The sequence below is a fragment of the Corvus hawaiiensis genome, chromosome 11 (genome assembly GCF_020740725.1).
Source record: "Corvus hawaiiensis isolate bCorHaw1 chromosome 11, bCorHaw1.pri.cur, whole genome shotgun sequence".
NCBI classification, from domain to species: Eukaryota; Metazoa; Chordata; class Aves; order Passeriformes; family Corvidae; genus Corvus; species Corvus hawaiiensis.
In genome coordinates, this window is record NC_063223.1 from 20,629,828 (window position 1) to 20,647,080 (window position 17,253).

At 53.4% G+C, this 17,253-nt stretch overlaps 2 protein-coding genes and 1 pseudogene across 3 annotated transcripts; all 3 read left to right on the forward strand.

Annotated features, from left to right (window-relative positions):
- On the forward strand, window positions 1-5,474 carry LOC125331662 (nucleolar protein 8-like). 2 transcript variants are annotated; one of them, XR_007206152.1, is made up of 5 exons: window positions 582-949; window positions 1,043-3,324; window positions 4,504-4,773; window positions 4,869-5,142; window positions 5,460-5,474. XR_007206152.1 is itself a non-coding variant. In XM_048315939.1 (4 exons), the coding sequence occupies exons 1-4, from the start codon at window positions 122-124 to the stop codon at window positions 2,802-2,804; spliced, it is 330 nt and encodes a 109-aa protein (XP_048171896.1). In that variant the 5' UTR covers window positions 1-121; the 3' UTR covers window positions 2,805-3,280. The 2 variants fall into 2 exon arrangements, 1 of the variants encoding a protein (XP_048171896.1); XM_048315939.1 differs by lacking the exons at window positions 582-949; window positions 4,504-4,773; window positions 4,869-5,142; window positions 5,460-5,474 and adding an exon at window positions 1-131 and having other exon boundaries at window positions 1,043-1,169; window positions 1,616-1,686; window positions 2,683-3,280.
- A 170-nt stretch (window positions 5,475-5,644) lies between these two features.
- On the forward strand, window positions 5,645-7,638 carry LOC125331725 (PHD finger protein 7-like). The gene is made up of 8 exons (XM_048316032.1): window positions 5,645-5,737; window positions 6,018-6,142; window positions 6,219-6,381; window positions 6,468-6,574; window positions 6,785-6,898; window positions 7,050-7,168; window positions 7,323-7,422; window positions 7,545-7,638. Exons 1-8 carry the CDS (start codon window positions 5,645-5,647, stop codon window positions 7,636-7,638), a joined length of 915 nt encoding a protein of 304 aa, XP_048171989.1.
- An 820-nt stretch (window positions 7,639-8,458) lies between these two features.
- Window positions 8,459-16,714, forward strand: LOC125331726 (annotated as a pseudogene).
- The last annotated feature ends 539 nt before the right edge of the window (window positions 16,715-17,253 follow it).

Sequence of the window (17,253 nt, forward strand, 5' to 3'; positions counted from 1 at the left end):
ACAAAGAGGATGCGCAGGACTCTGTCCCAGCTGACCATCTGGGACCTTTGCCTGCGAACGACGTAGCTCAGGAGTCGAGTGCTTTCACTTTTCCTTCTTTGGAGACACACAGGAGTCGGGCATGAAAGAAGGTAACAGCAGAACCCTTCTAACGGTGCCATTCCTAGGAAGAGCTTAAGGCAGGCACTGCAGAGCAATACGGTGTAAAGAGGGTCAGGATCCAGGGGCTTTTCAGCGGTAGAAGCCAGTAATTAGGCAGAAGCATTTTGATCTTCATTTCTACTTGCCAGGCTTGTGGTAGATTAAGGAGAGGTAACTCGTGCTTGCATCTCAGAGTTTTGAAAGGCGGGCTTTGAGAGAGAAGGCAGTGGGGTCTTTGCAGAGTGGTGAAAAAGCTTGTTGTCATCCCCTAAATTTCTCAAACAGGGAAAAAGGTGACACACCAGTCCTGGCAAGTTTCATAGAACCCAACAAGATTTCAAAGAAAATGTGTGTTAATGTAGAGTGAAGAGCAAAATCCTGGAGCTGACCCCAGGATTCAAGAACATTTTATTAGTTACTGAATTCTATTCTTGGACCTTTAGAAAATGGAAGCTGAATGACACATCATCATTGGCGTGTGCTAACCTCAGATAAAATGAGGCCTTATGAAATGAAGATGAAACAATATTAAATCAAGTCACAGTCTTGTAGGAAAGAAAAGAAACTGTGCAAAGTTACCCAAAAGATTAAAAAACCCAAGGTGCTTTGTGTGCAACAACACAAAGCAACAAGCCCCCCACACTTCTGCTGAATTCAGAAGGTAGTTAGTGTCTTCTGAATGCAGCGATCAAGGTTTAGGAATACGTAGGAGATGCCTAGAACAAAGTGGAAAATACTGGAGCAGAGATTTAGCTCAGAAAATCTGAGGGGAGAAGATTCTGTCCTTCTGAAATCTGCCTTCTCCAGTGTAAGTATTTCACTTGAAAGGAGGGACTTTTCCTGGCAAGTAGAGGGATAACCTGGTTTTGGCTTTTTTTCTTTTTTGGTGCTGTTATTGCAGAGCCTTACATACTTGGACCAATAAAACCGGTGAAAGTCACATGGCAAGAGGATCCACGTTTCCAAGACAGCAGTTCTGAGAGTGATGATGAGCCTGAACCATCAGAAATTGGAAAGGACCAAGAAATGCAAGTTCCATTTGTATTTGTTCTCTCCTTGGTTGTCGTAGTTGGATGCTGTGGGCATATTAAGAGCAGCACTCAGGAAACGGGAAACGGACATTGCACACCTCTGAGCAGTGAAAGTCATCTTGGAAAACCGTCTGTGCTGCACCGAGTCAAAACTCCCAGCAGCCCATTTGATGTGAAGCTGAATATGAAGAGAGAGAAGTTGAGCACAAGAAATTAACTGGGTCGTTTTGGTTTGACCAAACCCAAACTGAGTTTGGCCAAAAGCCAAAGACACAGTCAGTTTTCTTTTAAAAAGTGGGGTTTTTATAGAAGGCTCTGTTTGGTTACTGTGGAGTAAAGCTCTTCAATGTTTACCATTTCTCTGAAGCGCTGCAGCTCTAACTCGTGTTCATGGAATTTGATAGTGCCTTTTAGGATGCTAAAATCCCTTTGTACTTGTCTAGGTTTCTTTCTTTACCACACACGGAAAGTGCTAGAGTCTTCTTCTTCTCCAAAGATGATGAACGCCTAAGAGGTACAACAGAACTTATTCACCCCTTTTGTATTTTTTTCCTTTTAAACTCTTACTGGAATTCAGTGAGGAAAAAATGCTGCCCGCTTATGAATGGTTTGTAGTCAACATTTGCCACCCTTACTTGGGGTCTAGGTTGTGCTAGAAGCCCGTGAGGAAGTCCTGGCAAAATAAAGGCTGAGCAGCTGTCTGGCTTTCTTTTCTTTCAGATAATTGCCTAATAGGTATCTGGACTTTTGGAGCTTACCAAAAAAATAGTCACTGGACAAGTTGCCTAGACATTTCAGACCCTTTCAGGTATGTATATCATCTTTAACTTTTTCTTGTCTTTCTGCTGTTATCATTAAGAACGTTGAGTATTCTTATCAGCCACATATGCCCGTGGGGTTCTTTGTCCTCCTGAATCTCGGTTTTTCTCTTCTGAATCCAGTGAATTTTGTACTAAAAACCAAGGAAAACAACAGTCAAAGAAAACATACGCAGCCCTAAACATTCCACAGGCCACCAAAACAATGGCTTGTTACATTTGATAGAACACAGTTTTAGGACAGCCTTAAAGGATGTTTGTTTCTTGAGACCTACTAGATAACTGTGATGCAACGAGCTGATGTGTTCATACAGTTACTGTCCTGCGTGCTTCCAGCCTGTCTGATTTACAGCGCGTGTTAAAATGGGGATCTCAGTCGTCAGCAGCCATCAGTTTTGGGGGGAGATGTGGGATCCTGGTGTTGAGCTTTTCCTGGAGCAGCTGCTATTTCACTGCAATCTAGATTTCAGCATGTTCAGGAAAACTGCTGCTGCCTTTCATTTCTCGCAGTACACGCGGCTGTAACACCGAACATTTCTGTCGGAGCTCACGTGTGGTGGTGGGGGGAAGCGAATGGGAAGGATGTGGAGAATAGAGCTGCTGACTTTACTGCTGTGTTGCTCATGAGTGATCCAAGCAGCAGCATCATCAGAAGTGTTTAACCCTTATAATTGGTTCTTTGTTTTGTGCAGAGGGCCCAAAGTTATTTTGTAGATCAGTAGAGCTCAGTGAAGAAAAAGAGGGTTGGGAAGACAGACGTAGATTATTGCTTGAGGTGAGTATGAAACGTCTGTTCCCTGGTAACTGTGGCTGAAAGCTGAGCACGAGGAGGGAAGAGGGCTATGAATCTGCATGAGAAATTAATTCAGGACCTCAACAAGAGCCTGAAACTTTGTAATTACCAGAGAACAAAAGTGGTTTAGTATACTGGTGTGTATAACATCAGGTTGTGATGTCACTCAGGTAAACCACTAAATCTCTGCACGTTACGGGACAGGACCAGAGACTTAACTGTACATAGAGAAAGTGTTCAAGAGAAACAGTGAGTTCAGAGACTTCTCCTAATAGTGGATTCAGAAACTTCTCCTAATAATACGTTGGATTTTCACCATTTTCTGGAATGCCGAAGGAAGCATAAGGACGCCAAAAGAAAAGTGAAAGCAAACCAATAAATCTTCTTTTACTGATGAGAAGCGTGTCATGTTTCTTCCTTGAAGAAGTTGCAAACCAATGTTACTTTGGAAATCCTTTCCAAGATCTAATAGGAAAAACTTTTGGCCAAAACTGTCAGCCTGTGTTTCTGAATAGGAATACGTGTCCTGTGTCAATTCAAGGTTTGTACCAGGGTTTGGGGTTTTCTGTGTGTAGGGCTTCAATGTCAGTTGCTTCTTGGCCGGACTTTTGATAATTAGATCATGTAACGAAGACAACATTTTACTGTGTCCTCGTGTCCAGTGCTGCACAGGGTTGGGAAAGAGCAGGTAGCTCTGTGTCTATACATAACTTGCAGGGGCAGCACAGGAGCAGCTCCCAGGGCCTGGGGAACAAGGAGGTTCATGGCGCTGAGGACAAAGTGTCCAGAGCTCGGCATAGTCCGGCTGAGCTCTTCTGGCTCCTTCTGCTTCGAGCCCTTGCCGAGACACGGGTTCACTACAGACCCCGGGGTGCCACTTCCCAACTTAGCCCTCTTCCTCTGCCTCCTCCCTGCCTCCTGCATAAAGGCACTCCCTGGCATTGCGCCAGCTGTGCCTCCCTCCTAGTTCAGTGAAGGCATCCTTGTCCTCCCAAGGTGCCTCTCCCATGGAGTCAGGAAAATTGATGAACTCCCGCTGCCCCGGCATCAGGCAGGTGCAGGGTGTCCCTGCTCGTCACCCCTTGCTTTCCAGGGGTCCCGCTGATTGTTCTAGAAGCCATTGATCTGGATTTTCCAGGAGCATGCTTGCAAAGACGTGAATGAGAAAAGGCCAAAAGAACGGTTTGTGCTTCTCTTCTAGCTGTTTTTTTCAATATATTTATTGGCTAGTAGGAAAGCATGGACCAAACTGGCAAAAGTGCCTTTCATGTGGGAAAAGCATCCTCCTGCATTTGACTTCTGAGTCGAGGACTGTTTCAAGCTCTCCAGTCAGATGCCCGCAGAAAACTCCCTCTGAATTCTCTGGGTTTCCATCAGAGTCAGTGTAAAAGCTGGCGTTTCTCAGGAGCTTATCACTAAATTTTCCATTTAATACTAAATGTCAAAGTTGTTAGTTCATAGGGTGACAGGATAATTGAGGTTGGGAGCCACGTGCGGTGGTCTCCAGTTTTATCTCCTGTTCCCAACACTGACCAGCAAGAGTATCAAATCGGGTTCCTCTGGGATTTCTCCAGACAGGTCTCAGGGAAAACGTCGCTCCACCTGGGGCAGCTTTTGAATCTGTCCAGTGCAAGAGAGCCCACAAGCTCTCTGGGCAGCCGACTGCCAGGGGCAGGAGCCCTGGAGTGGCACTGCCTGAACAACCCCTTTCTGCCAACAGTGCCACCCTCGATGGCTGCCCCAGGGCCTGGCATTTGACCCTGCACTTGCTGCAGGAGCCCCTGCCCTGGTTGGGCTCTGACCAAAGGCTCGGACCCATCTCAGAACCTCGGTTCCCAAGGGTGGCGTGGGACTGAGGCCATCGCTGCCCCTATTTTGGGTGCGCGTTGCTGATGTCAGAATGGCCATTGTGACCCGTGCGACCAAGGCCACCAGAGGGAACGCTGGGCTCAGGCCGTGTGTCAGTGCGACCTGACAACGGGAGGAGAAGGTAGGACAGGGACGGGGCTGCCCAGGGACCAGAGGGGCCCCACACCTCGGGGCTCTGGGCCTGTGCTGCAGGCTCACCTGCCTCTCCCTTCCCAGACGCAGCAGAGGAACATCCACGGGAGACAGCAGTGTTCCTCGACGCGGTGACGGGAGGAGAAGGCGGACTGGAGCAGGGCTCACGCAGGGCTCACCAGGGAGTAGTGCCCTCGTGGCTCTGGGCCGGTTCTGCAAACTCCCCACACTCTTCTTTCTCCCACAGAGGGAGAGGACGAGCGCCTGGAGAAGGTCGCGGTGTTCCTGCACGGGGACTCATCGCAGACCAGAACCATGGCAGAAGGGAAGCAGGAGGCCTCTGATGCCAGGGAGCCAGGTGAGGGCAAAGCAGCCCTCCCGCAGCCTGGCACAGGGGCTGTCGGGGCAGCCAGCGTGGGGCCCGGAGCGGAGGCAGGGGGAGGCAGGAGCTGCCCAGCCATGCTGGGGCTGGGAGCCTCCTTCCTGCCCAAGGGGGGCCCAGCCGGGCCAGGGGGCAGCTGTGGGGACGCCCGCGCTGTCCCCTGCTCCCCAAGGCCTCCAGGCCTGCCCATCAGCCAGGCAGGCAGGGCCAGAGCAGCCCTTGGGGCCGATGCTGCGGGCTAAGAGCCCCGCAGAGGTGCTCGTGCCCGGTGCCATTGGCTCTGTCCCCTGCAGCATGCCTGCTGTGCCGCCGCGCAGAGGCTGACCCGGACATCTGCGGCGACAAACAGGAGAAGCACGGGCTCTGTGCCCACATCTTCTGCCTGGTGAGTTGCACCGGGCCTCCCTCCGGCATTGCAGTGGGCAGCCCCTGCCACTCTCTCCTCATCAGCTCCCTGTCTTTGCCACAGAATTTCGCCATGTCCAATTTTCGACAAGAAAAGCGTCGTGTAGGATTCATGGGCTATCGCCCTCGCGATATCCAACTTGCAGTCAGCCGGGCGGCTCAGAAGGTGAGAGCCTGACAAGAGCAGGGAGGTTTGTGCCAGGCGAGGTTTGCCAGTGCTTAGCCCAGACCCCACAAAAGAAAGGCCGGCCCTTCCCACCAGCTGTGGGACAAAAGTCTGGCTCCCAGCAGCTCCACAGAGGCTCTGGCACAGGAGCCTCTTCCTCCAGGCGGGTCTGTGGGCTGAGACCCAGCAGCGGCCACAGTCCTGCGCCCTGCCCGGAGCCGTGAGGCTGCCTGGGGAGGCCCCGAGGCTGCTGCTGATGGGGCTGCTTGGCTCTTTCCAGCACTGCTGCGTCTGTGGGGAGACTGGGGCCACCATCATGTGCTGTCAGGAAGACTGCGACAGATGGTTCCACCTGCCCTGTGCCAAGGAGGGTCACTGTGTGACTGAATACATAACCCCATACAGGTACCTCCTCTCCCCTTCTGGCCACCCCTGTGGAAGGACCCAGCATTTCTCACTTTGCTCGTCCCTTTTCCCCCAGCTCCTACTGCCCTGAGCACTGCCCAGAACAGGATGTGAGGGCGATTCCGGAGCCAGGCACCGAATGCCCCATCTGCATGGAGCCTGTGGAGGAGAGAAAGAGCTACACAACACTGGTGTGCCCAGCGTGCAAAAAGGCCTGGTTCCACAGGGACTGCATCCAGGTAGGAGCCATTTCCGCAGCCCCGGGGCACAGCAGGTGCTCAGCAGCATGAGGGCCTTGCTCACGCTGCTGCTGTTTGCCCTGCAGGGACAGGCCTTGCGCGCTGGTGCATTGTACTTCCAGTGCCCCCTCTGCAGAGACGATGATGAGTTTGCTGTCCAAATGTTCCTCATGGGGATCCGAATCCCCTTCAGGTTGGTGTCCTTCTGCCTGGCTCACAACACAGGAGGGGGCAGCTGCTGTGCCAGGCCCTGCCCCCGCAGTCCTGGCCCTGCCCTGTCCCGTGAGTCTGGGCTTCAGCTTCACGCAAGACTTGCAAAAGCACCAGAGGAAGAGCAGGGACAGCCTGTACCTCCAGGATGGCAGAGCAGCACAAGCTCATCAGCTTTTCCTTTCCCCATCAGACAGCCAACATGGGAGGACAACGATGCCTTTGCAGAATTAGGAGAGAGGCACAGCTGGTGCAATGCCAGGAAGTGCCTTTATCCAGGAGGCAGGGAGGAGGCAGAGGAAGAGGGGTAAGCTGGGCAGCTGCACCCCAGGGCTCTGCAGGGAACCTGTGTCTCGGCAAGGGCTCGAAGCAGAAGGAGGCAGAAGAAGAGCTCAGCCGGACAATCCCGAGCTGTGGACACTTTGTCCTCAGTGCCATGAACCCATTTGCTTTCCCAGGCCCTGGGAACTGCTCCTGTGCTCCTCCTGTGCTGCTGAGGGCACCCACAGGCGCTGCTCTGGCCTCACAAGCAACACTCCCAGCTGGGAGTGCGACAGCTGTGCTGGTCTGGGCACAGGTATGAGGCAACGCAGCTGCGTGGCCCTGGGCTGGGGTCAGTGCCAAGGCTGGGCTTGGCAGAGCCCGTCCGCTCCTGGAGGGCTGGGGGCACCGCTCTGGCCGGGCCTGGCCCAGGCCTGCTGGGCCCCTCTCATTCCTGCTTCCCCTTACAGCCCCCAGGGATGAGCCTGAGCTCAATGCCCCCAGGGATGAGCCTGAGCTCAATGCCCCCAGGGATGAGCCGGAGCTCAATGTCCCCAGCCTGGCCGGACAGTCAGGATTGGAGTCTTCTCATGGATTGGAGCCTTCCCATAGCTCTGCACAATCCGAGGCCATCAGCCCCAACTCTGGCATCCTGGCACCATCGGGTGTGCCTCCCCTGTCTCCGTCTCCAGAGACCAGCAAACGCAGCAGCGTCCAACATGCACCAATGAGGCAGCTGCTGCAATCTTCCTCGCTGGAGAGCAGCAGCCCCTGCACGGAGAGTGAGGTGACATCAAGGTCATCAGACACCAGCCATTCCAGAGGCTCTGGGTCTGACCGCAGGCAAAATCGCTCTCGCCGGCAAAGTTGGGCCTCAAATCCACCTGTCCGGTCGAGGAGTCGCCGTGACAGGAGCCAGAGGACAGGACCAAGGGCTGAGAGGCCCAGGCACAGAAGGACACCATCAGAGACATCCCCCAGACGCAGCCGCTCGCGCCAGCAACGTCGGGCCTCAAATCCACCTGTCCGGTCGCGGAGTCGCCGTGACAGGAGCCAGAGGACAGCACCAAGGGCTGAGACGCCCAGGCCGAGGGAGACAACATCAGGGACATCCACCAGGAGCAACCGCTCCCGCCGGCGACGTCAGGCCTCAAATCCACCTCTCCAGTCGAGGAGTCGCCGTGACAGGAGCCGCAGGACAGCAGCAACTGCTGAGAGGCCCAGGCCGAGGGAGACACCATCAGAGACATCCCCCAGACGCAGCCGCACCCGCCAGCGACGTCGCGCCTCAAATCCACCTCTCCAGTCGAGGAGTCGCCGTGACAGGAGCCGCAGGACAGCAGCAACTGCTGAGAGGCCCAGGCCGAGGGAGACACCATCAGAGACATCCCCCAGACGCAGCCGCACCCGCCAGCGACGTCGCGCCTCAAATCCACCTGTCCGGTCGAGGAGTCGCCGTGACAGGAGCCGCAGCACAGCAGCAACTGCTGAGAGGCCCAGGCGTAGGGTGACATTGCCGGGGACATCCACCAGGAGCAACCGCTCCCGCCAGCGACGTCAGGCCTCAACTCAGGCCTCGAAAAGCAGCATGTAGCGTCATCTTTTCTTTCTAGTCCGTCTGTTCTCTGCCGTAAGTGAAGGTGAGGAAGCTCAATACAGGGACCTTGAGATTTGCAGGTCTCTGAGAAAAGTGTATTAACTCTTGACATTGCTATTGGCAGGAATCTGTGCTAAATACCTGATTGCTGTGTTGCCACCTATTAAGTGAAAAGTCACTTAAGGGGGTGGCTAATTAAAAAGGACACTTGTTCCTGCCTTTAGACTCAAACCTCAGATGTTTCCCCACTGCTTACCCTTGAAAGTGAACCACTCCTTAGTGGGCTTGGATACGTTTAGGGAGACAGAAGAGCAAGGTGGCTCTTAGGGAAGCTGTCTTTGGAAAGGACATGTGCTGTGTTGCTATCCTTAAGCAATCTGATTTCAGGAAAGCCAAAAGGAAGAAGAAAGAAGAGAGTGAGACACTGCCTCAAGTGTCTGAAGACATCGATTACGACATTGCTGCTGATTTAAAAGACTTGTTTGGACCTTCAAAGAACAAACCAGAAAACGCTGAGGACATACCCTTGGGACAAAGAGGATGCGCAGGACTCTGTCCCAGCTGACCATCTGGGACCTTTGCCTGCGAACGACGTAGCTCAGGAGTCGAGTGCTTTCACTTTTCCTTCTTTGGAGACACACAGGAGTCGGGCATGAAAGAAGGTAACAGCAGAACCCTTCTAACGGTGCCATTCCTAGGAAGAGCTTAAGGCAGGCACTGCAGAGCAATACGGTGTAAAGAGGGTCAGGATCCAGGGGCTTTTCAGCGGTAGAAGCCAGTAATTAGGCAGAAGCATTTTGATCTTCATTTCTACTTGCCAGGCTTGTGGTAGATTAAGGAGAGGTAACTCGTGCTTGCATCTCAGAGTTTTGAAAGGCGGGCTTTGAGAGAGAAGGCAGTGGGGTCTTTGCAGAGTGGTGAAAAAGCTTGTTGTCATCCCCTAAATTTCTCAAACAGGGAAAAAGGTGACACACCAGTCCTGGCAAGTTTCATAGAACCCAACAAGACTTCAAAGAAAATGTGTGTTAATGTAGAGTGAAGAGCAAAATCCTGGAGCTGACCCCAGGATTCAAGAACATTTTATTAGTTACTGAATTCTATTCTTGGACCTTTAGAAAATGGAAGCTGAATGACACATCATCATTGGCGTGTGCTAACCTCAGATAAAATGAGGCCTTATGAAATGAAGATGAAACAATATTAAATCAAGTCACAGTCTTGTAGGAAAGAAAAGAAACTGTGCAAAGTTACCCAAAAGATTAAAAAACCCAAGGTGCTTTGTGTGCAACAACACAAAGCAACAAGCCCCCCACACTTCTGCTGAATTCAGAAGGTAGTTAGTGTCTTCTGAATGCAGCGATCAAGGTTTAGGAATACGTAGGAGATGCCTAGAACAAAGTGGAAAATACTGGAGCAGAGATTTAGCTCAGAAAATCTGAGGGGAGAAGATTCTGTCCTTCTGAAATCTGCCTTCTCCAGTGTAAGTATTTCACTTGAAAGGAGGGACTTTTCCTGGCAAGTAGAGGGATAACCTGGTTTTGGCTTTTTTTCTTTTTTGGTGCTGTTATTGCAGAGCCTTACATACTTGGACCAATAAAACCGGTGAAAGTCACATGGCAAGAGGATCCACGTTTCCAAGACAGCAGTTCTGAGAGTGATGATGAGCCTGAACCATCAGAAATTGGAAAGGACCAAGAAATGCAAGTTCCATTTGTATTTGTTCTCTCCTTGGTTGTCGTAGTTGGATGCTGTGGGCATATTAAGAGCAGCACTCAGGAAACGGGAAACGGACATTGCACACCTCTGAGCAGTGAAAGTCATCTTGGAAAACCGTCTGTGCTGCACCGAGTCAAAACTCCCAGCAGCCCATTTGATGTGAAGCTGAATATGAAGAGAGAGAAGTTGAGCACAAGAAATTAACTGGGTCGTTTTGGTTTGACCAAACCCAAACTGAGTTTGGCCAAAAGCCAAAGACACAGTCAGTTTTCTTTTAAAAAGTGGGGTTTTTATAGAAGGCTCTGTTTGGTTACTGTGGAGTAAAGCTCTTCAATGTTTACCATTTCTCTGAAGCGCTGCAGCTCTAACTCGTGTTCATGGAATTTGATAGTGCCTTTTAGGATGCTAAAATCCCTTTGTACTTGTCTAGGTTTCTTTCTTTACCACACACGGAAAGTGCTAGAGTCTTCTTCTTCTCCAAAGATGATGAACGCCTAAGAGGTACAACAGAACTTATTCACCCCTTTTGTATTTTTTTCCTTTTAAACTCTTACTGGAATTCAGTGAGGAAAAAATGCTGCCCGCTTATGAATGGTTTGTAGTCAACATTTGCCACCCTTACTTGGGGTCTAGGTTGTGCTAGAAGCCCGTGAGGAAGTCCTGGCAAAATAAAGGCTGAGCAGCTGTCTGGCTTTCTTTTCTTTCAGATAATTGCCTAATAGGTATCTGGACTTTTGGAGCTTACCAAAAAAATAGTCACTGGACAAGTTGCCTAGACATTTCAGACCCTTTCAGGTATGTATATCATCTTTAACTTTTTCTTGTCTTTCTGCTGTTATCATTAAGAACGTTGAGTATTCTTATCAGCCACATATGCCCGTGGGGTTCTTTGTCCTCCTGAATCTCGGTTTTTCTCTTCTGAATCCAGTGAATTTTGTACTAAAAACCAAGGAAAACAACAGTCAAAGAAAACATACGCAGCCCTAAACATTCCACAGGCCACCAAAACAATGGCTTGTTACATTTGATAGAACACAGTTTTAGGACAGCCTTAAAGGATGTTTGTTTCTTGAGACCTACTAGATAACTGTGATGCAACGAGCTGATGTGTTCATACAGTTACTGTCCTGCGTGCTTCCAGCCTGTCTGATTTACAGCGCGTGTTAAAATGGGGATCTCAGTCGTCAGCAGCCATCAGTTTTGGGGGGAGATGTGGGATCCTGGTGTTGAGCTTTTCCTGGAGCAGCTGCTATTTCACTGCAATCTAGATTTCAGCATGTTCAGGAAAACTGCTGCTGCCTTTCATTTCTCGCAGTACACGCGGCTGTAACACCGAACATTTCTGTCGGAGCTCACGTGTGGTGGTGGGGGGAAGCGAATGGGAAGGATGTGGAGAATAGAGCTGCTGACTTTACTGCTGTGTTGCTCATGAGTGATCCAAGCAGCAGCATCATCAGAAGTGTTTAACCCTTATAATTGGTTCTTTGTTTTGTGCAGAGGGCCCAAAGTTATTTTGTAGATCAGTAGAGCTCAGTGAAGAAAAAGAGGGTTGGGAAGACAGACGTAGATTATTGCTTGAGGTGAGTATGAAACGTCTGTTCCCTGGTAACTGTGGCTGAAAGCTGAGCACGAGGAGGGAAGAGGGCTATGAATCTGCATGAGAAATTAATTCAGGACCTCAACAAGAGCCTGAAACTTTGTAATTACCAGAGAACAAAAGTGGTTTAGTATACTGGTGTGTATAACATCAGGTTGTGATGTCACTCAGGTAAACCACTAAATCTCTGCACGTTACGGGACAGGACCAGAGACTTAACTGTACATAGAGAAAGTGTTCAAGAGAAACAGTGAGTTCAGAGACTTCTCCTAATAGTGGATTCAGAAACTTCTCCTAATAATACGTTGGATTTTCACCATTTTCTGGAATGCCGAAGGAAGCATAAGGACGCCAAAAGAAAAGTGAAAGCAAACCAATAAATCTTCTTTTACTGATGAGAAGCGTGTCATGTTTCTTCCTTGAAGAAGTTGCAAACCAATGTTACTTTGGAAATCCTTTCCAAGATCTAATAGGAAAAACTTTTGGCCAAAACTGTCAGCCTGTGTTTCTGAATAGGAATACGTGTCCTGTGTCAATTCAAGGTTTGTACCAGGGTTTGGGGTTTTCTGTGTGTAGGGCTTCAATGTCAGTTGCTTCTTGGCCGGACTTTTGATAATTAGATCATGTAACGAAGACAACATTTTACTGTGTCCTCGTGTCCAGTGCTGCACAGGGTTGGGAAAGAGCAGGTAGCTCTGTGTCTATACATAACTTGCAGGGGCAGCACAGGAGCAGCTCCCAGGGCCTGGGGAACAAGGAGGTTCATGGCGCTGAGGACAAAGTGTCCAGAGCTCGGCATAGTCCGGCTGAGCTCTTCTGGCTCCTTCTGCTTCGAGCCCTTGCCGAGACACGGGTTCACTACAGACCCCGGGGTGCCACTTCCCAACTTAGCCCTCTTCCTCTGCCTCCTCCCTGCCTCCTGCATAAAGGCACTCCCTGGCATTGCGCCAGCTGTGCCTCCCTCCTAGTTCAGTGAAGGCATCCTTGTCCTCCCAAGGTGCCTCTCCCATGGAGTCAGGAAAATTGATGAACTCCCGCTGCCCCGGCATCAGGCAGGTGCAGGGTGTCCCTGCTCGTCACCCCTTGCTTTCCAGGGGTCCCGCTGATTGTTCTAGAAGCCATTGATCTGGATTTTCCAGGAGCATGCTTGCAAAGACGTGAATGAGAAAAGGCCAAAAGAACGGTTTGTGCTTCTCTTCTAGCTGTTTTTTTCAATATATTTATTGGCTAGTAGGAAAGCATGGACCAAACTGGCAAAAGTGCCTTTCATGTGGGAAAAGCATCCTCCTGCATTTGACTTCTGAGTCGAGGACTGTTTCAAGCTCTCCAGTCAGATGCCCGCAGAAAACTCCCTCTGAATTCTCTGGGTTTCCATCAGAGTCAGTGTAAAAGCTGGCGTTTCTCAGGAGCTTATCACTAAATTTTCCATTTAATACTAAATGTCAAAGTTGTTAGTTCATAGGGTGACAGGATAATTGAGGTTGGGAGCCACGTGCGGTGGTCTCCAGTTTTATCTCCTGTTCCCAACACTGACCAGCAAGAGTATCAAATCGGGTTCCTCTGGGATTTCTCCAGACAGGTCTCAGGGAAAACGTCGCTCCACCTGGGGCAGCTTTTGAATCTGTCCAGTGCAAGAGAGCCCACAAGCTCTCTGGGCAGCCGACTGCCAGGGGCAGGAGCCCTGGAGTGGCACTGCCTGAACAACCCCTTTCTGCCAACAGTGCCACCCTCGATGGCTGCCCCAGGGCCTGGCATTTGACCCTGCACTTGCTGCAGGAGCCCCTGCCCTGGTTGGGCTCTGACCAAAGGCTCGGACCCATCTCAGAACCTCGGTTCCCAAGGGTGGCGTGGGACTGAGGCCATCGCTGCCCCTATTTTGGGTGTGCGTTGCTGATGTCAGAATGGCCATTGTGACCCGTGCGACCAAGGCCACCAGAGGGAACGCTGGGCTCAGGCCGTGTGTCAGTGCGACCTGACAACGGGAGGAGAAGGTAGGACAGGGACGGGGCTGCCCAGGGACCAGAGGGGCCCCACACCTCGGGGCTCTGGGCCTGTGCTGCAGGCTCACCTGCCTCTCCCTTCCCAGACGCAGCAGAGGAACATCCACGGGAGACAGCAGTGTTCCTCGACGCGGTGACGGGAGGAGAAGGCGGACTGGAGCAGGGCTCACGCAGGGCTCACCAGGGAGTAGTGCCCTCGTGGCTCTGGGCCGGTTCTGCAAACTCCCCACACTCTTCTTTCTCCCACAGAGGGAGAGGACGAGCGCCTGGAGAAGGTCGCGGTGTTCCTGCACGGGGACTCATCGCAGACCAGAACCATGGCAGAAGGGAAGCAGGAGGCCTCTGATGCCAGGGAGCCAGGTGAGGGCAAAGCAGCCCTCCCGCAGCCTGGCACAGGGGCTGTCGGGGCAGCCAGCGTGGGGCCCGGAGCGGAGGCAGGGGGAGGCAGGAGCTGCCCAGCCATGCTGGGGCTGGGAGCCTCCTTCCTGCCCAAGGGGGGCCCAGCCGGGCCAGGGGGCAGCTGTGGGGACGCCCGCGCTGTCCCCTGCTCCCCAAGGCCTCCAGGCCTGCCCATCAGCCAGGCAGGCAGGGCCAGAGCAGCCCTTGGGGCCGATGCTGCGGGCTAAGAGCCCCGCAGAGGTGCTCGTGCCCGGTGCCATTGGCTCTGTCCCCTGCAGCATGCCTGCTGTGCCGCCGCACAGAGGCTGACCCGGACATCTGCGGCGACAAACAGGAGAAGCACGGGCTCTGTGCCCACATCTTCTGCCTGGTGAGTTGCACCGGGCCTCCCTCCGGCATTGCAGTGGGCAGCCCCTGCCACTCTCTCCTCATCAGCTCCCTGTCTTTGCCACAGAATTTCGCCAGCCTCATTTTTCGACAAGACGATGATCAGACCGGATTCACGGGCTATCGCCCTCGCGATATCCAACTTGCAGTCAGCCGGGCAGCTCAGGAGGTGAGAGCCTGACAAGAGCAGGGAGGTTTGTGCCAGGCGAGGTTTGCCAGTGCTTAGCCCAGACCCCACAAAAGAAAGGCCGGCCCTTCCCACCAGCTGTGGGACAAAAGTCTGGCTCCCAGCAGCTCCACAGAGGCTCTGGCACAGGAGCCTCTTCCTCCAGGCGGGTCTGTGGGCTGAGACCCAGCAGCGGCCACAGTCCTGCGCCCTGCCCGGAGCCGTGAGGCTGCCTGGGGAGGCCCCGAGGCTGCTGCTGATGGGGCTGCTTGGCTCTTTCCAGCACTGCTGCGTCTGTGGGGAGACTGGGGCCACCATCATGTGCTGTCAGGAAGACTGCGACAGATGGTTCCACCTGCCCTGTGCCAAGGAGGGTCACTGTGTGACTCAGTACATAACCCCATACAGGTACCTCCTCTCCCCTTCTGGCCACCCCTGTGGAAGGACCCAGCATTTCTCACTTTGCTCGTCCCTTTTCCCCCAGCTCCTTCTGCCCTGAGCACTGCCCAGAACAGGATGTGAGGGCGATTCCGGAGCCAGGCACCGAATGCCCCATCTGCATGGAGCCTGTGGAGGAGAGAAAGAGCTACACAACACTGGTGTGCCCAGCGTGCAAAAAGGCCTGGTTCCACAGGGACTGCATCCAGGTAGGAGCCATTTCCGCAGCCCCGGGGCACAGCAGGTGCTCAGCAGCATGAGGGCCTTGCTCACGCTGCTGCTGTTTGCCCTGCAGGGACAGGCCTTGCGCGCTGGTGCATTGTACTTCCAGTGCCCCCTCTGCAGAGACGATGATGAGTTTGCTGTCCAAATGTTCGTCATGGGGATCCGAATCCCCTTCAGGTTGGTGTCCTTCTGCCTGGCTCACAACACAGGAGGGGGCAGCTGCTGTGCCAGGCCCTGCCCCCGCAGTCCTGGCCCTGCCCTGTCCTGTGAGTCTGGGCTTCAGCTTCACACAAGACTTGCAAAAGCACCGGAGGAAGAGCAGGGACAGCCTGTACGTCCAGGATGGCAGAGCAGCACAAGCTCATCAGCTTTTCCTTTCCCCATCAGACAGCCAACATGGGAGGACAACGATGCCTTTGCAGAATTAGGAGAGAGGCACAGCTGGTGCAATGCCAGGAAGTGCCTTTATCCAGGAGGCAGAGAGGAGGCAGAGGAAGAGGGGTAAGCTGGGCAGCTGCACCCCAGGGCTCTGCAGGGAACCTGTGTCTCGGCAAGGGCTCGAAGCAGAAGGAGGCAGAAGAAGAGCTCAGCCGGACAATCCCGAGCTGTGGACACTTTGTCCTCAGTGCCATGAACCCATTTGCTTTCCCAGGCCCTGGGAACTGCTCCTGTGCTCCTCCTGTGCTGCTGAGGGCACCCACAGGCGCTGCTCTGGCCTCACAAGCAACACTCCCAGCTGGGAGTGCGACAGCTGTGCTGGTCTGGGCACAGGTATGAGGCAACGCAGCTGCGTGGCCCTGGGCTGGGGTCAGTGCCAAGGCTGGGCTTGGCAGAGCCCGTCCGCTCCTGGAGAGCTGGGGGCACTGCTCTGGCCTGGCCTGGCCCAGGCCTGCTGGGCCCCTCTCATTCCTGCTTCCCCTTACAGCCCCCAGGGATGAGCCGGAGCTCAATGCCCCCAGGGATGAGCCTGAGCTCAATGTCCCCAGCCTGGCCGGACAGTCAGGATTGGAGCCTTCTCATGGATTGGAGCCTTCCCATAGCTCTGCACAATCCGAGGCCATCAGCCCCAGCTCTGGCATCCTGGCACCATCGGGTGTGCCTCCCCTGTCTCCGTCTCCAGAGACCAGCAAACGCAGCAGCGTCCAACATGCACCAATGAGGCAGCTGCTGCAATCTTCCTCGCTGGAGAGCAGCAGCTCCTGCACGGAGAGTGAGGTGACATCAAGGTCATCAGACACCAGCCATTCCAGAAGCTCTGGGTCTGACCGCAGGCAAAATCGCTCTCGCCGGCAAAGTTGGGCCTCAAATCCACCTGTCCGGTCGAGGAGTCGCCGTGACAGGAGCCAGAGGACAGGACCAAGGGCTGAGAGGCCCAGGCACAGAAGGACACCATCAGAGACATCCCCCAGACGCAGCCGCTCGCGCCAGCAACGTCGGGCCTCAAATCCACCTGTCCGGTCGCGGAGTCGCCGTGACAGGAGCCAGAGGACAGCACCAAGGGCTGAGACGCCCAGGCCGAGGGAGACAACATCAGGGACATCCACCAGGAGCAACCGCTCCCGCCGGCGACGTCAGGCCTCAAATCCACCTCTCCAGTCGAGGAGTCGCCGTGACAGGAGCCGCAGCACAGCAGCAACTGCTGAGAGGCCCAGGCCAAGGGAGACACCATCAGAGACATCCCCCAGACGCAGCCGCACCCGCCAGCGACGTCGCGCCTCAAATCCACCTCTCCAGTCGAGGAGTCGCCGTGACAGGAGCCGCAGGACAGCAGCAACTGCTGAGAGGCCCAGGCCGAGGGAGACACCATCAGAGACATCCCCCAGACGCAGCCGCACCCGCCAGCGACGTCGCGCCTCAAATCCACCTGTCCGGTCGA

Coding starts and splice junctions, on each gene's coding strand:
- LOC125331662 (XM_048315939.1), top strand. Junction 1,170..1,615: donor ATTGGAAAGGACCAAGAAAT/GCAAGTTCCATT, acceptor GTACTTGTCTAG/GTTTCTTTCTTTACCACACA. Junction 1,687..2,682: donor AGATGATGAACGCCTAAGAG/GTACAACAGAAC, acceptor TGTTTTGTGCAG/AGGGCCCAAAGTTATTTTGT.
- LOC125331725 (XM_048316032.1), top strand. CDS start 5,645: ATGTCCAATTTTCGACAAGAAAAGCGTCGTGTAGGATTCATGGGCTAT. Junction 6,143..6,218: donor GAATACATAACCCCATACAG/GTACCTCCTCTC, acceptor CTTTTCCCCCAG/CTCCTACTGCCCTGAGCACT. Junction 7,169..7,322: donor CTGTGCTGGTCTGGGCACAG/GTATGAGGCAAC, acceptor TTCCCCTTACAG/CCCCCAGGGATGAGCCTGAG.